Source organism: Lissotriton helveticus, chromosome 8, assembly GCF_964261635.1.
Source record: "Lissotriton helveticus chromosome 8, aLisHel1.1, whole genome shotgun sequence".
NCBI classification, from domain to species: Eukaryota; Metazoa; Chordata; class Amphibia; order Caudata; family Salamandridae; genus Lissotriton; species Lissotriton helveticus.
In genome coordinates, this window is record NC_136069.1 from 1,325,825,791 (window position 1) to 1,325,850,141 (window position 24,351).

Genomic DNA, 24,351 nt, shown 5'->3' on the forward strand with positions numbered 1-24,351 from the left:
GCTCTCTAATGGTATGCATGCACACAAGGGAAACTGTGTTCCTGCGAGAAATGAGCCTCTGTGTGGTCTGTAAGATGGGTTAAGATTTCTGCAGTTTTACCCAGTTCTCAAAAACTAGTTATCATGTGTAGACATAGCAGCTTTCCTTTGTGGGTTTTTGGAAATGCCAATGGAATAACCTGGAAACTAACTGTAGCAACAGAGTCTGTATCCCAAAGAGAAGTGGCTTGAAAGGTAATTTTCTTGATCTATAGTTAAAATAGGACCTACACCATGCATACATTTAGAGGGGTAACAGTGAATAACTGATATGTTTACCAAGAGGTTCTGAGTGACATCAAATAGACAACAAGAACAAAGCTTGAGGTGTCCTAGGATGTTATCCAGAACCCAGATGCACAATGCTACTTTTCAAAGATCTTTAACTCCTTCGGTGCTCATGACGAGCTCAGCTCGTCATGAGTCACAGTGGAGCTGTGCTCATGACGAGCTGAGCCCGTCATAACGGCTGTGGTCCGCCCACACGCGGTTATTTCCCCGCCTGTGCGGGAGAATTAATCAGTGGGCGGAGTTGTGACGAGCCCAGCTCGTCAAGAGCACAGCTTCACTGTGAGTCATGAAGAGCTGGGCTCTTCACGAGCACAGCGGCGCCGCGGACCACCTCCCCCCCCCCCGCGCACGGTGGGGGACTTACCCCCGCAGCGAAGGGGTTAATTTGCATGTTGTGGGCTTTCCAGAGAAGGGTAACATGGTAGTTTCCTGCACCGCAGAGGCTGCACGGGCCATGGGAGCTTCCTCATATCATTGTTACGAGTCTTTGTTGATATTCGCCTCATCAAGAGGCTTGCGTACATTATGATTATCCCTACTTTTCGCCATTGTCCTTTGGTCCTTCGGTCGTATCTCTGTGCTTCTTAAACATATTAGATGCAATGCAACATATTAAATGTGTATATCTGCAAATTCATTGTACAGACATTGAGTAAAATTTAAGATGTCAATACTACCATCAAGATGGCTATTATTAAAAGCTATATCTCAATCTGAGAAAGGAGGAGATCCTAGGGCAGAATACAGAATCCAAATCTGGATGTTTTGATGGAACAGATCAGAATGTGCAAGTGCATGTTATGAGACAGAAACATAACCAGATATCACCAAAAAGCAAAAATGGACCAGATCCTACCTTCACATGGTGTACTAGACGTTGTGCTTCGTTTACTTTGTAATTTTCCACTCCTAATTCTTTGGCTAGTCGGAAGATGCGATTCTGCGTTGGCCCCACATAGGCTCCTCCAAGGTCCACATACTTCACATATTGATTCTAATAAACAAATAAAAGTAGGTTACAAAACATGCCATACAACTTCCACAAGGTTCTCTAATCATTATACAAAATATACTTCAAAATATCTGACATTCACATTCTACATTCCATTTGTGTTATATAAAACGAGTTTGCTTTAGGACAACTTTACTGATTTTGTTGCTCTGGGTCTCCTCGGGGTGTAAAGCTTGCCCCTGCAACCCCTGTAGTGCAGGGGTCCCCAAATCATTAGGGGGGGTTCTCATTCAGCCAAAGGTCAATGAATATCTGTGAGATACAGACGACTCAGGGACCCACCCACAATAACATACGAAAATGTTTATTGATAGTTAATTAAAACCATTAAATTTTAGCATTGCAATTTGGATGCAAATTAGTGATTTCCCTAAATTTACTTTTACGTGTTTTTAGGCAATTACTGCAACCTCTGTTGCTTGCCAACAAACGTTCCTCCAGGGAATGCCCGGCACACTTTGTAAGGGCAAGGAGCTCACAATAGGAGTTTGTGCTTCTCGGAATGGGTGTAAACATGCACTGTTATCATCTATGCCCCGTTTAAAGATGTGAACAGTCGGTAGTGGGAGTACCTGCCGGGCGGTGATGTGGGGAGGGGGAGGGGCAGGGTGGGGGGTAGTAATCTATGGATTACGGAGCTTTACAGGTGAGAGAGCGCAAACTGACCTAAATGTATGAGTGCATCACACTTACCTGTAGTAAGCACAAATCATGAGGAGAAATGCCATGAGTGCTAGTAGTATCTGCAATTATATTCTGAATGTATAGCTAATGTAGAGATTTAAGTAGAAATGGAACTAATACAGAAATGTGTGACACTATATGATTTTATTAGATGTGATTATTCCTGAATCCATGTCGTGTAGCTGTTAAAATGTAAGATGGCATGTGGTTAAACGCAGAATGTGGTAGGCCTCAGGGCCAAAGCTAGAAGGTGTTTCTTTTCACGACATAGATGAACTAATGTTTTGGTCATTGCATTAATGGGCCATGATTTATAGATGTGTTTACTGAATAATAGAATAAGAGTATTAACATGCTTTAATTAATGAAGAAGTTGAATGCTATAATCATTATGAGAAATATTGTAGGCCTGAATTGTTTTAACATTGATTTACGCGTACATGTCTGGGCCGAGAAATGTTGCAAACCTTTTTGGAAGTCTATGAGAGTTGGGTTCTTGGCTGCAGATGTCTGTCTGCAAGAGAGAAGGGAGGATCCGATTATAAATAATATGAATAGAGGTCTGTTCAGTAGACGGCCCAGACATGGAGGAGGGTTCTGGAATGTTTAAGGGGTATCAGCGGGCCGGAGAAGAGTCTGAGAAGCAAGGTCAACTCCAACGTATGAGGCCCAATACAAAGCAGCATGGAAAAAGCCAGAAGCTACACCACGTGAGGGGCGTCTCATGAGGGGCGTCTCAAATGTTGTTGACTGTTTTGTATTAGGGACAGCACCCCTGGGTAGAGTTAGAGCAGATTCCTGAGGACCCTTTAGAGAGCGGATGGATAGGCAGAGAGGGGTCATGACTGGAGAACTATAGGTTTTCATCAAGAGACTTAGAGTGAGTGACTTCCCTTGGGGGTCATTCACTGCTGACACCTTTGTTAGGTTGGGATTTGGTTAAGTAGGGATACCATCTAGAGCAGGGTAGGGACAGCCTAACCTGTGTGTTTTCCTCCAACTTAAATGAAGGAGAGATATGCGTCAATGCTGATAGCTTTATTATTCTTAGAACTTGTGTTAGTAATTTCCGTTGCTCGTCTGAGGGCTTTCAGAGAGCACATGTATGTAATTGGACCTGTGTATCTCGTGAATCTCATTCTGAGATGCCTGTATTTGCAGCTTATCATATCTTTACAATAAACTTTTGAAAGCTAGAAGTTGTTTGTGATCTTTTGGAGCGGGGTCCTTTATTGGGTGAACTAACTTGATAGGAGAGGCACTTTCTTCCTCAAAGACAGGCAACAAAGGTTCAGTCGACCAGATCGAGGTTTGGATCAATAGTGATAAGGTATCGATCAAAATCTCGCCCTTCCAGTTGGTAGCAGAGGATGGTTGCCTTCTTGAGGACGGTGACCTAGGCCAGGTTAGCTTACCCCAAGGCCCCTAGAAATCGATGATCGGAAGAACCGCCCGCCGAAGAAGATCCGGATGACGTGAGACAGAAAAAGCAGCAGTATCGGTCGAGAGTGAGTATAAGGGGTCATGCGTGTTAGATTGCGGTGTTTTTGTATTGTATCTATGTTGTAATGTTTGGCGGAGTTGAATGTCTGTAGAGTGACTGTGGAACAGGTTGTGAGCGCGCGCAACCGGTGGAAATCTTAAGTTCAAGGAGAGCTTAAGTGGTTCGGGTGTATCGGACACCCAGAGTAATTGTCAAATAGTGTGAAGGGGGTCATGAGGTACCATTGATCACCCGAAAGACCGAGATAGGGGGAACGTAAGAGTGAGTGCGTGAGTAACGGACGCTGGTCGGAGGTTACTGTGTGTGTAAGCAACCTATCAGAGAGACGATAGACATTTCGTCAGTTGTGTTGACAATTACATATAGACTGTGGACGTACAGTCGAGGGAAGTGACCGCTTGGTCGGAAGTAGTCATTTTTCGGTGTATGAATGGGACGCATGCATGACCGGGAGACGAGTTGAGAAAGGAGGGGTGCTGCTGCGAAGCGGAGAAAAGTGACGTCAGGAAGTGTCGCGCAGTGATTGGCTGACCGGAGAAAGACCGCGTTGTGATAGGCCAGCTAGCAAAGACGTCAGAAAGTGTCGCTCTGTGATTGGCCGACCGGAGAAAGACCGCGCTGCGATAGGCCAAGTTAGCAAAGCCGCGACAGGATTGGTGGATTGTCATCAGGAAGTAAACAGAGTAGCGAGGCTGGATATTGTGCGCATAATTATGAAGTGTTTTAAATGGCTGAGAGCGGCGTTTAAAAAAGAGAAGCGGGGATCGGATGAAGGGGAAGAAGCCCCGCCGGAGGGTACGCCAGCTCGTTACATGGCAGTGAATGTTGGGTTGCATACGATCCTTTGGATATCAGAGTGGAGTAAGATTACTGAAGGAAATGAGGAACTGACGTTCCCGAAGTACGGGACGTTCAGATTAGAGGTGTTACATCGATTAAAATCAGTCATGACCTCAATGAGACCCTTGCCTAGACCGACCCAGTTTGAAGCCCTTGATGCATGGATTAGGGCAGCGCATGAAAAGAATATGAACAGACGACAAGAAAGGGTGAAACGATCGGTAAGGGCAGTGCAGGATGCCAGGTGGGATGCGGATGCTAAAAGATGGAGAGTGCATAACCTGGAAGTAAATAAACTGTACCCAGTGTTAGAGGTGCCCGTAAATAAAAGCCCCCTAGAAGAAGATGATGAGAGCGAAACAGAGGACAGCCTGATAAACAGATTGTTGACAGACAGGCCACCCCCGTATAATAGAGCAGGGGGAGAGGTCGAGCATAGTGAAGGAGAAAAGGGGGGCAATGCAGGAGAGCATAGACCGCTTCCCAGTTCAGAGTGGGATCCAGAGGCAAAGAAAGAGCTGTCCCAGCCTAGTCAGGTGCAACAGGTAGTCGGGAGGTTTGTGGTACAAAGAGCGCCGGAAACGGAGTGCGCCACATCCTACGGATTACCAGCTGCACTACAGGTACCTGTTACCATAGGTCCTATAGTATCGATATATGACCCAGAGAGAGCAAGAGGGGAAGAACGGGTACGGAAGGACAGAGAAAGAGCAGGGACGGCAAGGAGGAACGATACGATCAATTCCCCAAGTCAGATGCCGATACCCAGAGAGTGGAGCACCCCGATGCACACAGCAGGGGACCCAGGAGGGGATCCTGGGGGCCCTAGATGGCCAGCGGATCTGAGGGGAACCGGACGAAAATCCTTTCAAGAGCTAAATGAGTACATGAAGAAGTGGGATGAGGCAGTGGAGGCTCACAAGAGCATCATAGCTGCAGAAGCTGAAAGGGAAAGTCAGGACAGCAGAGCTCGGACTCACTGCGGGGCTGGGGAGAGCAGCCCGGAGTGGGACTGTAGAGAGAGAGATAGTAGGGGAGTCACCCATTGGGCCCGGAGTGGAGATAGAACAGACCTGGAAAACGGGGGCCCCGGGAGTGGAGGGGTGGCGTGCCCAATACTCAGTGAAGGGGAGAGGAGAGCGCAAGAGTACAGAAACAGCTTTAAGTGTCCACACTGTGTGCCCGGCACCAGAGAACAGAATGGGAGTTGTGAGAGGTCGCACCATAGTCCCTGTGATGACGGAAATGAGCGCAGCCCAGGGAATATGGGGAACCAGGAAGGATCGTATCGGATACTGAGCGATACTAGGCAAAGGGAGAGTAGCGACCAGAGGGAAAATAACAGAGAGGCGTACGGTGAAAGGAGAGAAGAAGAAGAGAGTGGGCAGAGAAAGAGTGGGGGTAACAGGCCCGTGTTCCATCACCTTCCAAGATCGGATGGCCGAGCATGGGACCTGGAGAGATGGGAGCAAGGGAGAGCACTTATTAACTCTCCCGAGCCCAAACGTAGAGCCCGGAGTTGGGATGGTAGGGAGACCCGTGAGCCCCCTTCGAAAGACATATTGCGAGCTGAGATAAAAGCTAAGAGACTCGATGTCGCCAGCTTAAGGTCAGATCTGGATGACATGATAGATGGTACCCTGCCTTTAGAAAGAATGGAAATGTATGAGCAGGATGAAATACTGTATATGGCAAAGGACATCACTCGAAAGGCGAGAGCAATCCATGAGAAGTTAGTCGAACTAGCAGGCAAATATATGGTGGACCTGTCAAGAACCAAAGCATTACAGGGTAACCACAGGCTACATTACACAGATCGAGACCTAGATGAAAGGAGAACGATTGGGCTGAAAACACACATAAGGGAACTGATCACTGGAATAAGGACATGGAGGGCACTAGATAAGTGGGAAGAAAGGTGGTCCAAGAAAGGGACCGGCAGGAGAAGCATGCTTGGTATGACACCAGGAAGGCTGCAGGGAATAGAAGCATACCCTTTGCGTGAAGTCGCCAATGGGAACTATGTGCATGTCCCTTGGAGTAGGGGAGATTTAGCTGCTTTTACCACCTCCTTCCCCAAATTGCGGGAAAACCCAGTGGAGTGGTACAAGCAAGTCGAGAGATTTGTAAAAATCTCAAAGGTCCTATGGATAGATCTGAACACGCTGTTCGACATTGTAGTACCAGGAGATCTGTGGACAGCATGCAAGGTTAGCGCTGAGTGGCCCACAACGGAGCCGGAGAGAGATGCTAAGACTAATGGGCCGTCCGAGATTGTGATGGCAAAATTCGAGAGAGTGATGACTTGGCTGAAAGAGAAAGTGCCAATGCAAGACATAGATTGGGTCAGAATAGACCGAACCAGACAGGAACCCAAAGAGACAGTCCACGAATATTACGAGAGATTGCTGAAGGCGTTTAAACAGTATAGCGGCCTGGATGTAATGGATCCAAAAGACATAGGGCAATTCGTGTCCAAGTTCGTCCTGGGACTGAGACCGGATATTAGTTTAATGATTCAGCAACACTCGATTTGTTGGCAAAGTAAACCCCTAGACGAAATACTGAGGTATGCCAGGTACTGCTGTGATGAGATAGACTCCAAGGCTAAGAAACTAAAAGAAAAGTTGATGGTGGTACAGATGCAGGCAGCAGGAAAGGGGGGACAGCAGCAACAGCAGCAAGGAACAGGTACAGGAGGAAAGAAGCAGTACAGTCAGAACAAGGGCAATGAGGAGAGTTCCACCTTTAGACCCAGATTAGACATAGCTGCCTTGAAGAAAACGACTAGGTGCCACCAGTGTAACGAGGTGGGGCATTGGAAACGCGAGTGTCCCTACAATGTAGAGATAGGAGAGCAAGAGATAGAGGAGGAAGAGATCCAGAGCGCGCCTACAAGAGGGGTGACGCCATACCAGGGAAAGGTGCTCAAAGGGGGGGGGGCTCCTCCCCGAGCCCAGTTCCCGCAACCTCCTCGAGTAGGGACTATGGGTAAGACCTATAGACAGATGCCCCTGTTTGTAGAAGGAGAAGAGTGCTATTATGTGGACCCATTAACCGGACAGAGAGTGGAAAGAGAAGACTGCACCCTCGGGGCAGCCTTGGAGGTGGACCAGAGGGGACCCTATGTCGAAGCAGAAGTAGCAGGGTGCCCCACGACATTTCTGGTGGACACAGGAGCCACTAGGTCCACGATCAGATCAGCTGCAGTTCCAGACCTGCCCATGTCTGGAGAGACCATACAAGTGGTGGGGGTCGCAAACAGGAGAATAACCAGCCAATTGACAGAACCAGTACAGGTGAAAATAGGGAAGTACAGCGATGAGCACCAGTTTGTGGTTTGCGATTCAAGTCCTGTGTGTCTGCTAGGTAGAGACCTGTTGTGTAAATTGAATTGTACTATATACTGTACACCTCAGGGAGTGGAGGTATTGACCAATGATGATGATGCAGACTTCAAAGTTGCAAACTCAAGAATATGCGTGGAGCTGTACCCTACTTTAACAGTAGATGAGCTCCCCTGGGACTTGAGAGAGACAGTGGCACCAGAAGTATGGGATTTCACTGGGGAAGAGATTGGATTGGTCAAAGGGGTGGACCCAGTGAAAATTGTAGTGAAACCGCATGCTGAGTTCCCAAGAACACCCCAATATAAATTGACTCCAGAAACGATTGCAGGCATAAAGCCCGTAATCGAGTCCATGATTAAACAGGGAATACTGAAAGAAATCGTGGGTAGTCCATGCAACTCCCCGATTATGGGTCTGCAGAAACCAAATGGGAAATTTCGGATAGTGCAGGACCTTCGAAAGATTAATAACATAGTCGTTTCGTGTTGTCCAGTGGTACCGAATCCATCAGTGATACTGTTTCAGATTCCATTCCAAGCTGAGTGGTTCACTGTGATTGATCTTTGTCAGGCTTTCTTTTCGATCCCTCTGGACGAAGAAAGCCATTTTCTTTTCGCATTTAAGCTGGAAAATCGCGTCCTAACATGGTGTCGTATTCCTCAGGGGTATACAGAGAGCCCATCGATCTTTAACCAGCTTTTGAAGAAAAATCTTGAAAGTCTAGTGCTGCCCCAGAAGTCAGTTCTGGTCCAGTACATAGACGACCTCCTCGTGGCGTCAGAAACAGAAGAAGCTTGCAGGGAGGACTCCATTGCTTTGTTAAATCACCTAGCTGCCAATGGGCACAAGGTGTCCCCGGGAAAGTTGCAGTACTGCCTGACAGAAGTGCAGTACTTAGGACACCGAATAGAGAAAGGCAAACGAAAGGTGTCACCAGACAGGATAGAGGCGATCATGAAAATGAATGCGCCTAAGACACAGAGAGAGGTCAGGATGTTCCTAGGGATGGTGGGTTATTGCCGACAGTGGATCGCGAACTTTTCACTGAAAGCAAAGCCCTTGCAAAAACTGACGCACAAGGAGGTGAGCGATCCGGTACCATGGGACAAAGACTGTTTGATGGCATTCTTACAGCTGCGAGAGGACCTGTGTCGTGCTCCGGCATTGGGAATGCCTGATTACAATAAACCATTTTTGCTTTACTGTTGTGAGAGAGAAGGTTGCGCGTTGTCTGTGTTAGTCCAAATCCATGGGAATGCCCGTAGACCAGTTGCTTATTTCTCGGCTACTTTAGACCCAGTAGCCGCAGCGTTGCCCGGATGTCTCAAATCCGTTGCTGCAACGGGTGTCAGCATTGAGAGATGTGAAAATATCGTCATGGGGCACCCGTTAGAGGTGTGCGTGCCCCATTCTGTTGAACTGTTGATGACCAGGACCAAAACACAGCATCTGACCAACAGCAGGCTCACGCGCTATGAGCAAGTTATTCTTGCTGCAGAGAATGTGACCCTCAAGAGATGCTCTGTTTTGAACCCTGCCACATTGATGCCACTCCCAAATGATATCGAGGATGATGATGAATGTACAGACCATGACTGCCTCGATGTGACTGAACTATGCACCAAACCCAGACCCGACATCGTAGATGAGCCACTGACCGACCCAGATGAAATTTTCTTTGTCGATGGCTCATGTGTAAGAGACGAAGTTGGGCAGTTGAGAGCAGCTTATGCTGTTTGTACAATTACTGGAGTTGTAGAAGCTGGGTGCCTGGAAGGAGTACACTCCGCTCAGGTAGCCGAGATTATTGCCTTGACACGTGCTTGCTTGGCAAGCAATCAAATTCGAGTCACCATATACACCGACAGCCAGTATGGTTATGGGGTGGTTCATGATTACGGGCAGTTATGGTCTCAAAGAGGGTTCATGACCTCTTCAGGCTCTCCCATTCGCAATGGAGAGTTTGTGCGCCTGTTGTTAGAGGCGTTGCAATGTCCAGCAGGTATCGCAGTTGTAAAGTGCACCGCACATACCAGAAATGAGGACTTCGTCTCGAAAGGCAATAGATATGCCGACGAAGTCGCGCGGTATTGCGCAGAACAAGGGTACTCTTTCACAGAGGTGGAAGTGGGTGGAATAAATGTAAGGACTGAATTAGCCATGATATTGGAAACTGTTGATACTTGGGATGAACTGGCAAACATGCAAGAAAATGCTCCTGATTTTGAAAAAGAAACATGGGAAAAGGCAGGATGTGTAGTGGGTGAGTCCCATTTTTGGGTCTCAGCAGATGGCAGAGCAGTGTTGCCCAATGAGATGGTGAGTCCAATGGCCAGACTCATACATGGTCCCGTACACCTAGGGAGAGACGCTATGCTGAGAGTGTTTAGACAGACTTGGTACAATCCTAAGTTTAGAATAGCAGCAGAAGCAGTATGCCAGCGTTGTGTGACCTGTCAGCAGCTGAACGTAGGGAAAAGAACACCAGTTGCACTGAGTCACATAGGAAGGTCTGGAGGTCCATTCAATCGAATGCAGATAGATTTCATTGAAATGCCGAGATGCAACCGCCTCCGCTATGTCCTGGTGGTTGTTTGTGTGTTCTCCAGATGGGTTGAGGCATACCCTACACGTAGGTGCGACACCCTCACAGTGGCTAAGTTACTGCTTAGGGAACTCATTCCGCGCTTCGGGGTGCCGGCCTCTTTGGAATCAGATAGGGGAACGCATTTCAACAGCGAGCTTGTGAAGATGATTTGTGCAGCTCTGAATATTGATCAAAAGTTGCATTGTAGTTACCGACCAGAAGCCTCAGGAATTGTGGAGCAGATCAATGGCACGATCAAAGCCCGAATTGCCAAAGTGTGCTCCTCAACGACCCTGAGTTGGCCTGACGCCCTGCCATTGGTCCTCATGAGCCTTCGTAGTACCCCAGACAGAAGAACGGGGTTGTCACCACATGAGGTGTTAATGGGGAGAGCAATGAGGCTGCCATCTGTCCCAACTACTGCACTGTTAAATATCACAGATGATATGATCCTGGACTATTGTAAGGGGCTGTCTGACGCCATTCGTTCTGTGTCCCTTCAGGTGCAGGCTGCCGAGGTTCCATCGTGCCAGGGCCCGTGCCATGACCTGTATCCTGGGGACTGGGTCCTGGTGAAAAAACATGTGAGAAGAAGCTGCTTGGATGTTCGTTGGCGTGGGCCCTTCCAGATCATCTTGATTGCGAATACGGCTGTGAAGGTGGGAGGCCTGCCCAATTGGATCCACGCGTCACATACGCGAAGGGTTCCAGCACCTCGGGAAGAAACAGCTCCTCTCTCGGATAGACGTCCAGCAGAGGACCGAGAAGCCATAGAGGGGGCTAGCCAAGCTGAAGAGGTGCCAGCGGAAGCAGGGAACGAGTCTGACCAAGCTGAGGACGGTCAGTACAACAGCGAAACAGACGACGCTACAGAAGGAGAAAGTAGCTGGGAGTACGAGTCAGACACTGACAGGTCTGACAGAGAGCGAGAACAGACAAGAAGGAGAAGGAGTAGAAGGGCACGTGGAGAAGCTAATTGGCCGCAAAGAAGGAGCTCTAGCCTGAGGTCAACTCCAGAGGTAACCCTTCCTCCGATATCAGAAGACTCAGACCCGGAAGAAGGTGCTCAGGGCGCTGAAGCACCGGACCGAAGAAGGTCAAGAAGAGTGCGTGTGCCTAACAGAAGATACTCCACACCTGAGTGGACATATCTGGCGACAAATGTCTTTGAAGCAGGAGACAGGGAGGATTCGAGCGGTGGTGGTGTCCAGTTCTGAGCCCATCGTCACTGTGGAAATACGACTGTTGGTACCCGGAGTCGAACAAGAAGGGTCACTAACATTCATGCTCCCCAGACCTCCCCGCCTCAGCAAGTTAAAACATATGTTTCTTTCAGAATTGCAATTCCCCGACTTTGGTACAACGATAACAGCCCATGAAGAGCACAATCTTCGTTTGGAAATACTGAACTTTGCTATCGAAGCTGCAGGTACAAACTTGATAGTAGATTGTTAAAGGACTTTGTAAATAAAGCGAGCAGAAACAAAGAAGATTACCTAGCGCCCAGGAAGCAGAGAATATTAGGGAACTTCCCTTGAGTTGATGGAGAAGGGCTAGGGTAGTCAGTCAGTCAGTCAGTCAGTCAGTCACAATACACTTTATTCGATTTTTGTTAAAATCATAAAAGACAGGAAAAATACATACATTAAAAACATAGCAAAGGTACCCACAATTCATTTTATATTTCCAGAGTGTCCGTGAAAAAGTCACTTAACTAATCTCCATGAGATAAAAATAAAATTACAGTTAATACATTAATATTTAGTTTAGAGCAATACAGTTCTAGGGATTCTTTTATTTCTTCCTCTGTAAGCGGCTGTTAAAAAACTTGCTACACAAAAAGTGACGTGTGCATCCGGTAATCTTTGGAGATAAAGCAAGGCTGGTCTCACTTGTATGAAGCCAAGAATTTTCAAGAGGGGAATTAGATATTTACTCCTCTCCGTGTCATAAAATGCACAAAAAAACAGAAAATGAAGTGTGTCCTGATTAGAAAACTGGTCACACTCACACGGTGGTGAATGCTCCGGTTTGCCCCACGTAGGGAAGGAGCCTAGTAAGTAGTGGATCAAATTCATTCTAAATCTGGTTAGCAAAAATCTGTGCAGGGGTTTAGAAACATATTGCAGGTATGGTTCCATCGAGGGGGAAGAGGACAAAACCAAGTGTGCTCTTACTAATGGTTTGTTAACTTCAGACTCCTCTCTCATTACGCGTGTCCTCCCCTGGAATTCCTTCTTGATCCATGCAATGTCTGCTTTCCTGATTATTGACGGTGTTGAATATAAATCAGGTCTCCCGAGGGCAGTGAATGATGACTTTATGTATCTCAACCAAGGTATATTCATTGCCCCCTCCCTTGCAATCACATCTTTAAGAATTGTATGATTTAGAGACAACTCTGTATTTAACCAGGTATTGGCCCAAAAAAGTAAGGGGGCCAATTTCAATCCATCTATAATATAGGGTAGGCCAACTTCCTCATGTATGGAGTAAGTAGGTGTGGAGTTTGGAACCGACAGGATTCTTCTAATAATCTTATTCTCTACCCTTTGCATACTATCCAAATTGGTATAACCCCACAAAGCTGCACCATATGAGGCTATCGAAATGCATTTACTTTTATACACTTTTATCACAGCTTCCATTGGTTTGGCCCCTAGTCTTTTAGTGAAATCCATCAGGGCTGCTGTGGACCGGGCTAAAGAAATATGCTTGGCCTTAATTTGCGGGACCCAGGAGCCCTTCTCGTCAAACAGGACCCCCAAATATGGAAAAACAGGGACCCTGGAGAGAACCTCGCCTTTACAGAAAAAGGTTTTTGTGTGTGATTTATTTTTCTGCGGGCCCACAATCATTGTGTGCGATTTGGTCACGTTAATTTTTAAATCTAGTTTAGCCATAAAGGAACCAAAAAGCTCCAAGAGGGTCTGTAGACCAATGCCCGTGCGGGCGATGAGAACAGCGTCATCCGCATATAACAAAGCCGGAATCTGCTTCCCACCTACCCGCGGGACATCAGCGTTACCTGCTAACAAGGACTTTCCTAGGTCATTAATATAAATGGTGAATAAAAGTGGGGCCAAAATACAGCCTTGTCGTACACCCTTATTTGACCTAAAGCTGTCAGAACATCGCCCTTCCCTAGTTACCCGGACCTTCGCAGTAAGTCCTTGGTGCAAGCTTGCTATAAGGGCCACCAAGGAATCCTCGATACCAAGCTCACGGAGTATAACCCAGAGCTTGGCCCTATTAACCAAGTCGAAGGCCGAGGAGAGGTCCATAAAGGCTAGATATAGTGAACCCTCCCCGGCCACCGTGTACTTAGATATCAGGAGATGTAAATTTGAACATTGCTCTAAGGTTCCCCGTTTTTCCCTGAAGCTGTATTGAATCTCTGCGAGGCCCCCACAGAGCTCCAGGTTTGATCTCAATTTAGTCAATAGTACTCTGCCCAGAATCTTAAAGGCAGAGTCTATTAAAGAAATTGGACGGTAGCATCCCGGATTCTCCCTATCTCCTTTTTTAAAAATGGGTACTATGACAGATGTATTCCAAGTTTCTGGAAAACATCCATCATTTGTTGCCCTAAAAACATTTGTGAGGACTTTAGACCAGGTTGTTGGGGCATATATAAAAAAGTCTACCGGGACTCCATCTGGTCCCGGAGCCTTATTCTTCGAGGAGTCCATTATAGCTTTATATACCTCCTCCTCACAAAATTCTACTGCCGCTAACCCACTAGGCAGTCCTATATCATTTCCAATCACAGAGTCATTACCACCGTATATATTGTTAAAATGATCAACCCATTTCTCATCACTGATAATGCAGTCCGAGATTGTGTTGGTCTCCCCAGAAAAAAATTGATTATTTATAATGTCCCAGAATCTCTTACTATTGCGTAGTATATCCACATCAAGCAAGTCATTCCAGGCATTTTTTTTAATTGTGTTTTTCCTATTTTTAATAGCCAATTTATACTCCCGTCTTAATTTAGAAATTAAGGTTTTATCCCTCGGTTTTGCTTTAAGTGCATTTTTCAGGTCTTTATGGGCTTTAGAACAATTTTTATCAAACCACTTATGAGGCTTGGGCGGCAAATTGGATTTGGGAACTGTGAGTTCCTTAACTATTTGTGAACAAATAGAATTAAAAGCTAAAACAATCTCTTTACTAGTGACATTTTGGTCCAGACAAATACACATGGCATCCTCTATCTTTGGGCTCAGGGAAGCCATGAATGTTTCCTGAACCACCTTACCCCACTTAAGCCGTCTGCCCTGGTCGCTGGGCACCGTCGATGTGCAAGCCCTAGGTGAACCCAGGTGTTTGCTCCATAAGTCACTCCAGTGAACCTGAGCAGAGACTGGATTATGGTCACTGTGTGGGGAGGCAATTACCTCATATATCCCCATCTTAGGGGTTAAACCCTGAGAAACGAAAATGAAGTCTATCACAGACCCACTTTCAGACCCTTTATAAGTGGGCAAAGATTCGTCCCTAACAATACTAAGAGGTTCAAACATATTAAGGCTAGCAAGAAAAAATTCAAGCGCCTCCCCCGCTTTCGTGTGAACAAAGTGCAGATTACCACTTATAGTCTGACCCTCCAGGTTGCCTAAATTACATCTTAAAGCACATTTTTGAATATTAAAATCGCCTAAAATTATGAAATCGAAATTAGTGCAAGATTTTTGACTGTATTCGTTAAGAACATTTTCCAAGTGATCCACGTGGGCTGTATCTGTCTGTCTAACCCAAGAATTATAAAAATTTGAGACCACTAAAACCCGCCCTGGTGAGATTGTCCACTCTACCATTAAAATGTTTGGGGATCCTGACTCTAGTTGTTTAAACGTCCCTGCCAGTTTAAGTGAAAAGAGAAGCACTAACCCACCCTTGGCTCTTCCTGCACTACTTGGGGTTGCAGGTATGGTGAAACTTATGAACCCGTCCAACCAGAAAGTAAGTGAGGTGTCCCATGTTTCCTGGAGGGCGATTACGTGGTTGTTGGCTATAAAGTCTATCCATGTAGGATCTGTTCTTTTAGCTCTAGTGCCCGCCACATTCCAACTGAGGAACCGACATGGAATGAGTTCCACCTCCTCTAAGGAAGCTAAAGGCGGTGTCTGGGTATGTATTGGTTGTATATGAGCTACAGGCATAAGATCCTCCGCCCTATCTAATTGGAATTGCAGAGCCGAGTGTCTTAGCCCCTCTGGTGTTTCAGCTTGGGCACCCTTTTCTGTGATCACCTTAGAGGCCTTACCTATTTGTCAATCCACCCCTTCTAGGCCATTTAAACAGTTAAACCGATTATAAATTGGAAGAAAAGGTGCCGGTCTGCCCAAAAGTGGCCAGGGATGAGAAGACTGGTGGCGCCCACTACTTCTGACTTTCTCCCATCTATCATAATTTGGGGGTGGGTAATGTGGGCTAAGCGTAGTAGGGAAGAAAAAAGACACACGGAGGGTATGGATGGTGGATTCCCTTGATATATTCTCCCCTTGGCATATATGCGACACCGTGCCCCTATCCCTGAAACTCACCAAAATGCAATCCCCTGTAATGGATTTCCTAGTTCTCCCCACCCATGGAACCCTTCTTACCATTATGATCTCGTTGTTAAGGTGTCTCGGGAGGGGTCTATTTTTATTTAGCCACTTAATAACCCTGGTTTTTAGGGCACAAAAATCCTCTACTTCTCCCTCATCAAGTGGCGGAACCCCTGCCATAACTACTGTGAGATCATTAGTCTCAGGGGGTAGATTAGGTCGACGAGGTCTTGCTAAGGGCATTTTTTGGTGGTCCGGCATATTATTTTCTATCATATGGGCCTGAGGTACTGATGCAAGGGGGGGGTTAAGCGTATAAAGTAAATTGGTAGCCACAGGATTAGGTTTTAGGGATTTTTGGGGGACTACCTCTTTTACAGCCTGAGATAGAACTGGCACTGGGTTATCTACCCTAGGTATTAATCCTTGCGAGGCAACAGAGGTGGTAATAGGTGCTAAATCGCTTTCCTGTCGGCCACCGCGAGATTTCAGACTTCCCAAAGTGGCCTCCAATATGGTTAGTCTGATCTCGATCTTCTTTACGCTTTCACTAATCGGAAGTAACAGTGACCTTAGAAGAAATTCCAAGTTTCCCAGCGGCACAACAGATAGGGGGACATTGACACTACTAATTCCCGGATCTGTGCTCGAGGTGGGGACTGTAGCTTCCTGAACATTAGACGGGTGTGACGCTACCAGTGGTTTTACTGTGGGTATAGAATGTTTTTGAGATTTGCCAAAATCTAGGTGTAGAGTCTTGGATTTACTGCCACCCTGCACTCCCTTTGCCATTCTCCTACGTTTTTTTGGGGGTGGTCCCGGGATTACTTGTGTGATGGCTACTTTTAGTTTGGGATGTCTATCTTTATGTGCAATTGGCGGTTGTGAAGTTAAATCCGTAACCCCCCTAACGGGACTAGAGCTAATAGGTAAAGCTGTGCTTGTTATTTCTACTAGGGAGTTGTTCGTGCCCTCCCTTAACAGGAGTGGAATATCCTCAATTCGGGTTATCTCCTCCCTTAATGTCATTGATTGATCTCCCATAGGGGTGTTTTTCAAGTTGTCCACTGAACGTCTACGTTCAGCCCTTAACCTTGACAAATTTCCCTCTTTATCCGCCTCCCCCACAGCCCGTGAAAAATAGTTTTCAAGAGTCCCACTTTTCACTCCTCCCGGCTTTTGGGGAGTACTCTCCCTTGTCGGTGAGGGCATGATTAAGCTCCGGAAGGGTCAGTCAGATATGCCTCCCAGGGCGGGTACAAAAAATATATAGAAATCCGAAAAATACCTGCAAAAAAGGGAAACCAAGAGGGTAAGCCCAGCCCGGCCTACTCCGGCCGATGACGGCCTTGGACGGTCCTGCCCTTGTCCCGGGCTTCTCCCGGGACGCTCCCGCGCGCTCCCGCGCAGCGGTCGTTGTGTTCCCACTTATATCTTCACTGACGATTGGATGGCTGTTGGGGGCGGGGCGATGAGGGAGAGCGGCCCCAGGTGTTGCGGGCGTGAGGTAGGCTGGGACTCTTGGGAAACTGAGTCCAGCCCCTCCTGCTCGCAGCCCTCGCAGCCCTTCGCCCCAGATGGAAGGTGAAAGTGCCTCTGGTCGAAGCGGGACCCGCGCAGCGGGTTCCGCGAGGCGTGGGTCTGTAGATCAGCCAAGGAAGTCCGCAGGTCCGCAGGTCCGCAGGTCCGACGAGTCGGCAAGTGGAATGAAGGTTGGTGTCCCACGCAGAATAGAAAGTCCGTTCCTTTTCTGCAGCCTGTTGGGGGCGGGGCGATGAGGGAGAGCGGCCCCAGGTGTTGCGGGCGTGAGGTAGGCTGGGACTCTTGGGAAACTGAGTCCAGCCCCTCCTGCTCGCAGCCCTCGCAGCCCTTCGCCCCAGATGGAAGGTGAAAGTGCCTCTGGTCGAAGCGGGACCCGCGCAGCGGGTTCCGCGAGGCGTGGGTCTGTAGATCAGCCAAGGAAGTCCGCAGGTCCGCAGGTCCGCAGGTCCGACGAGTCGGCAAGTGGAATGAAGGTTGGTGTCCCACGCAGAATAGAAAGTCCGTTCCTTTTCTGCAGCCTGTTGGGGGCGGGGCGATGAGGGAGAGCGGCCCCAGGTGTTGCGGGTAGTCTTTATTGAACTGTTAAAGGACTTTTGCGAAGAAGGTTGTCAGCTTCCAGTTGTGTGGATTCTAAAGACAAAAGGATTAAAAAAGAGACTGTAAAGGAACGAGAAGAAAAGAACTTTTGCTAAGATAAGAGAGAGCCATATTGTCTGACGAAATGGAAGCCGGCACCCAGAACCGTAGAGCTAAATGTATAATAGGTACACTAATAGTAGGAGTGATTATATTAATAGCTTTAGTGGTAACAATTTCTTATGTACAGGGACATAAGGAAGAGGCAAAGGTAACTGATGTGAAATCTGTAGAAACGCTTACACCTACTGTTGCTGGTGAGAAAAGGGAAAACATTCAAGAGAAAGCGTTATTAGCTGCAGAAGCCCGCAGGTTACACGTAGATGAGTCCCAAGGAGACTTTAGGTCAAATGCTTATGCTAAACTTTTATATGAATACGTGGATGCCATGGAGGTTAAGGACTGTTACGTCTGCATGCAGTTGCCGGCGTCTGTAGATGAAGGCATTAGATACCATCACCTCCCGCTGACATATGGCATTACATGTAGCTTATTGCTTAGTATATTTTATGAGAGAGATAGTTTTGAATACTATTTCTCCAACTATGATTCAGTGTTGCCGGAAGTCCCAAATTATAAGCAGATGAACAAATGGGACTACTGGAAGAGTGAAGACAGATTGGCTAAGTTCTTCATTCCTTGGATTACCTTAGATACTTCACATGCCCGTAGAAATAACCTGACATGCAAGGTGTCAGAAGTCGAGAAGAAGTTCATAGGGCAGGTGGATGATCGTTACAGGAGACAAAAGATTTTGAAAAAATCAGGACAATGGAAAACAGATTGGACCGAGGAAGAGAAGGCACACAAGAGAAAGGGTAGTAGTGGTCCAATAGCTTTAGATAAGACGCAGAGAGGAAAGCTATGTCTTCACCGAGCCAAAACGTATTATGAAAATGTATACGTGGGAGAAGTCGACTGTGAACATGCTTTCAATATAGAGTACTATACTAAAGATTTCCTGAAGGGAATGCAAGTGATTCCAAATGTGTATTTTGTATGTGGAAGAAATGCCTACGTGAGACTACCTGACAACTGGTATGGATCATGTTACCTAGCAATTGTCTTCCCCAAAATATATCATGCACAAGACTTGGTGATCATCGAGGGCAAGACATCATCGAGAGGAAGGAGAGATGTAGGAGATGCAGAAATGGTTGGAGATGTCTTTGGAGCTATGTTCCCTCTTTTGGGAGTAATCCTTAATGATGTTAAAATTAGGCGACTGGCAACAGTCGTCGACAGGTTGTCTGCCAGCACTGCTCAGTCCTTAATGCTGGTAGAAGGAGAGATGCAATCGATAAGGGCTATGGTTCTTCAGAACCGTCTTGCGTTAGATGTCCTACTAGCAAAAGAGGGCGGAGTCTGTAAGGCTTTGAAGGTCCAGGAATGTTGCACTTACATTCCAGACAATTCGAAGCCCCTTGAGAAAGTTATTAGGAACATAACTGATATTCACAAGGAGATCGAAGACTTGAGTAGAGAAAATGTCTGGGAAAAGGTGGGCCACGGAATGAGTGAAGTTGGAGGGTGGATTTCCACCTTAGGCAAAAGCTTTGTGTGGTATATACTAAAACCTATCATCATAATATTGATCTGTGGGATTATATTGTGGGGATTGGTGAGGGTATTCAAATGGTACAGAGCAAGAAGGTCAGAAAGAGCCCAAAGAGAGCAGCTGCAGAGATTGGCTGCCATACAAGATAATCAGTACAGGAGTCTGAGGGCTCTGGAAGCGCAGAGACAAATTATGCCAGCAATAACTGCAGTTTAAATGTTAGTGATGACCCCGAGAGGTCATCAAAGGGGGGAACTGAGAGAGCGCAAACTGACCTAAATGTATGAGTGCATCACACTTACCTGTAGTAAGCACAAATCATGAGGAGAAATGCCATGAGTGCTAGTAGTATCTGCAATTATATTCTGAATGTATAGCTAATGTAGAGATTTAAGTAGAAATGGAACTAATACAGAAATGTGTGACACTATATGATTTTATTAGATGTGATTATTCCTGAATCCATGTCGTGTAGCTGTTAAAATGTAAGATGGCATGTGGTTAAACGCAGAATGTGGTAGGCCTCAGGGCCAAAGCTAGAAGGTGTTTCTTTTCACGACATAGATGAACTAATGTTTTGGTCATTGCATTAATGGGCCATGATTTATAGATGTGTTTACTGAATAATAGAATAAGAGTATTAACATGCTTTAATTAATGAAGAAGTTGAATGCTATAATCATTATGAGAAATATTGTAGGCCTGAATTGTTTTAACATTGATTTACGCGTACATGTCTGGGCCGAGAAATGTTGCAAACCTTTTTGGAAGTCTATGAGAGTTGGGTTCTTGGCTGCAGATGTCTGTCTGCAAGAGAGAAGGGAGGATCCGATTATAAATAATATGAATAGAGGTCTGTTCAGTAGACGGCCCAGACATGGAGGAGGGTTCTGGAATGTTTAAGGGGTATCAGCGGGCCGGAGAAGAGTCTGAGAAGCAAGGGCAACTCCAACGTATGAGGCCCAATACAAAGCAGCATGGAAAAAGCCAGAAGCTACACCACGTGAGGGGCGTCTCATGAGGGGCGTCTCAAATGTTGTTGACTGTTTTGTATTAGGGACAGCACCCCTGGGTAGAGTTAGAGCAGATTCCTGAGGACCCTTTAGAGAGCGGATGGATAGGCAGAGAGGGGTCATGACTGGAGAACTATAGGTTTTCATCAAGAGACTTAGAGTGAGTGACTTCCCTTGGGGGTCATTCACTGCTGACACCTTTGTTAGGTTGGGATTTGGTTAAGTAGGGATACCATCTAGAGCAGGGTAGGGACAGCCTAACCTGTGTGTTTTCCTCCAACTTAAATGAAGGAGAGATATGCGTCAATGCTGATAGCTTTATTATTCTTAGAACTTGTGTTAGTAATTTCCGTTGCTCGTCTGAGGGCTTTCAGAGAGCACATGTATGTAATTGGACCTGTGTATCTCGTGAATCTCATTCTGAGATGCCTGTATTTGCAGCTTATCATATCTTTACAATAAACTTTTGAAAGCTAGAAGTTGTTTGTGATCTTTTGGAGCGGGGTCCTTTATTGGGTGAACTAACTTGATAGGAGAGGCACTTTCTTCCTCAAAGACAGGCAACAAAGGTTCAGTCGACCAGATCGAGGTTTGGATCAATAGTGATAAGGTATCGATCAAAATCTCGCCCTTCCACAGGTAAGTAAACATATACATAAATAAAACCGATTTCGTTGCGTGCACTGCATCTCATTTGGGGATGCAGTGCACGCAACGAAATTCTTTTCATTTATTTATATGTTTACTTACCTGTAAAGCTCCGTAATCCATAGATTACTACCCACCACCCTTCCCCTCCCCCTCCCCCTCCCCATGTCACCGCCCGGAAGGTACTCCCACCACCGACCGCGGCTGGATGTGAAAATTGGAATGTTGTGGTAGCAGCGCACTCTTAAAATACCACGCACTGTGGTACTCAAATTCTGTGAGCTTCCATATAACAGTGTAGTAACACTACAGGGTTAAAGACCAATTAGCCTTCATTTAAGCTTTTCACAATAAATGTCTGCCTGTGTTGGGATTTTCATAATAAACGGAGCAGACCCATTGCACCTGACATAACTTCTCACAAGGAACCAATAAGGTCTGTAGCCTTTATTTTTACTTATTAACAAAACCTACTCAAGATTACAGTAATGGACGCACGTGTTCCCAAGTCAACAACGGGGCATATAGTGCTAAATTTACACTCATTTACAAAATTATATTTGGAAACGCAATATGCAACCTCTCTTAAGAGGGCCTACAGGGATTATCACAGTGGAAATCCTCTTCCACAAAGGTTTCTCAAATAAGGGTCACCAATACCAAACCCTCTGCCTACTACAGAAATCTATACAAGTTCATTTAACAAAATATCTGTCTATAGCCTGTAACACGTGCAATAACAAACCACCATTAGAGGCCTCATGGCTTTTGCATGTGTTTTTCACGTTTAATTGGGCCCGCTGTCTTTGCCATAACATTCTGGAATAAACAGCTCAAACCTATGGCATCTACGTAATCTTTTCCAATGAACCAATCGAGTCCATAGCAGTGCTTGAAATGGAAAAATAGAAGTGCAGGTACTCTGTAGCAGAGTACCTTCTTGTTTCTGAGAAGTGCCGGTACTCTCCAATTAAAAGAATAGCATTTCTCCTGAGAAGTGCCGGTACTGTCCCTCCCAAAATAAAAAAGTGCCGGTACTCCGTACCGCACAGTACCGGCCCAATTAAAGCACTGGTCCATAGTCTTTATCATACGCTTTTCCCCATAACCCTCTCAACTCTACTGTACTGAGCATAAGCTGTTCGAGCAGGCAACCATCAGACATAGTAAATTACATATATGTACAAAAGCTGGCAACCAATTAGGGTGTGACATTGCAAAAAATCCTAACCAAAGGGCTTGCCACAGGTGTATCATGCATGAAAACCTTTGCCTTCATGGAACAAAATTATTATCTACAGGCTTTTAAGCAGTCCACCCTTACCTGAGATCTGGATCATAAGAGGCAGGGACTCCCTCTCGAGTAATCCAACAGTAATCCTAAACACTCTTCATCTTCTAACTACATTGCAGGAACTGTATTCATGTACTTCATCTACCATAATGCATTTGGGTGAACTGGAACTTTTAGGCCAATCAATGATCTCCCCCACACCTTCTTTGGCAGTCCTTTTACAGCTCAAAGGAGTATGGCACAATGTATGGTTTTCCCTGTAGAAAGGTACTTCATAATTTGCCAGCAGGCATTCACATTTTAAGGACAGGTCATTTAAGACCTGTTTTGCAGATGTATTCTACATAACCCAGAAACTGAGGCTTGTTGTTATTGGAAATGAGGAACCTGGGATCATCCTCATCGCCTCCCAGTGGCGTAACAATAGAGCCCGCGGCACTCGTGGTGCGGGGTGGTGAGCTCCAGGGGGCCCCTTCCGGCACCATGCACAGGTGGGCGAGAGAGCTCTTGACTAGGTCCTGAGCGTGAGCATCCCCCCTCCAAGTACTTAGCAGGGGAGGAGGCCCTCACGTTTTTTTACGCCATATTTATTAGAGTGCAGACTTCACCATCATGTAATGTGCAACTCTCCCCCACGATCACCAGGTCCCCTTTGTAAATCAAGGATCTGAACACGGAACTATGCACGATTGGAGCAGATCAACACAGTGCAACGCTAAACAGATCCGGCTACATGCTTTCTGAATTATGCACAAATGTGTGGAGCGCAAAAAAAGTTACATCCTAATCTTGTGCACTGCTCTGAAAAGGTGAAATCCTCTTTTTCGAGAGGGAATTCCAATACGTTCAGTGAACAATGCCAGCTGTCGACCATTTTACTGCCAGCCAGCCACCATAACTATGCAGGAAGAAGGTCTCTACATGTGGCCTGCATAGCTGGGGGTTTAACATAGTGGAGGAGACAATCCAAAGGCATTCCTGAGGATGGCACTTAACAGAGACCCATTTTGCAGGGCTTCCCTAGATATGCGGGTAAATTTAAGTTCCAGTTTTAAAGGGGAAATATAAGTACGAGTTGATGCTACCTTGCCTGACGTGAGCACAATATCTTACTGATCCTGGCAGCATCATAAGGGTCAGGGTCAGTTTTATGTGACTCGCAGTGCACTAGAGCCTCTTTGAAGGTGGGGTCCTGGGAAAGCACAAGCGTGTGTACAGCCATGGGGGTACATTTACCCCAGACTGCGCCGTAGTGACCCGTATTTTTCCCAAGTGTGCAAATAGACGAGAATGCGCATTTGGTAACATGCTCAAAGTGACTTGTACAATTAAGTAATGTACGTGTTTGCTCAAGAATTGTCTCTGACTAGTCAAGAGCAAATCACATTTCCCATCTGTGTGCATACGTTGATGCAGTCCAGAATGACACATCCTTGTTGATTTTCCCTTGACAGGTGCAGTATTGATGTGTCTGTGCAGGAGATGGAAAAATAGTAAACCTATATGTTTTTCGATGTACATGGCATTTTAAGGTCAACTGTGTACTTCCTCCCAAAAATGATGAAAGTGAAACTCACATAGAAGCCTATGATTGTATCCCTGCTTTCATTACGTTTATTATGAAAGGGTTTGAAAGGCATAGCAATTTAGTCCAATCTAGTTCAAAGCACATGAAACAGCATCAAACACTCCTGACAAATGTCTGAAGATCACAGTAACTCGGAGTGGCGTTATTTGTTACAAATGCACTTTAAGGGCAATAGACGGTGCAATCTGCCTTCCTGATTCACGTTTT

General features: G+C 46.2%; 1 protein-coding gene across 1 annotated transcript in view; it reads right to left on the reverse strand.

Moving 5' to 3' along the window:
* The window catches only part of LOC144773342 (amine oxidase [flavin-containing]-like), a 313,689-nt gene that overhangs the window by 131,090 nt on the left and 158,248 nt on the right, over positions 1-24,351 (reverse strand). Inside the window, exon 3 of the mRNA XM_078658307.1 lies at positions 1,187-1,324. Coding sequence (XP_078514433.1) covers positions 1,187-1,324 — 138 coding nt within the window. The remainder of the gene's footprint in view (positions 1-1,186; positions 1,325-24,351) is intronic.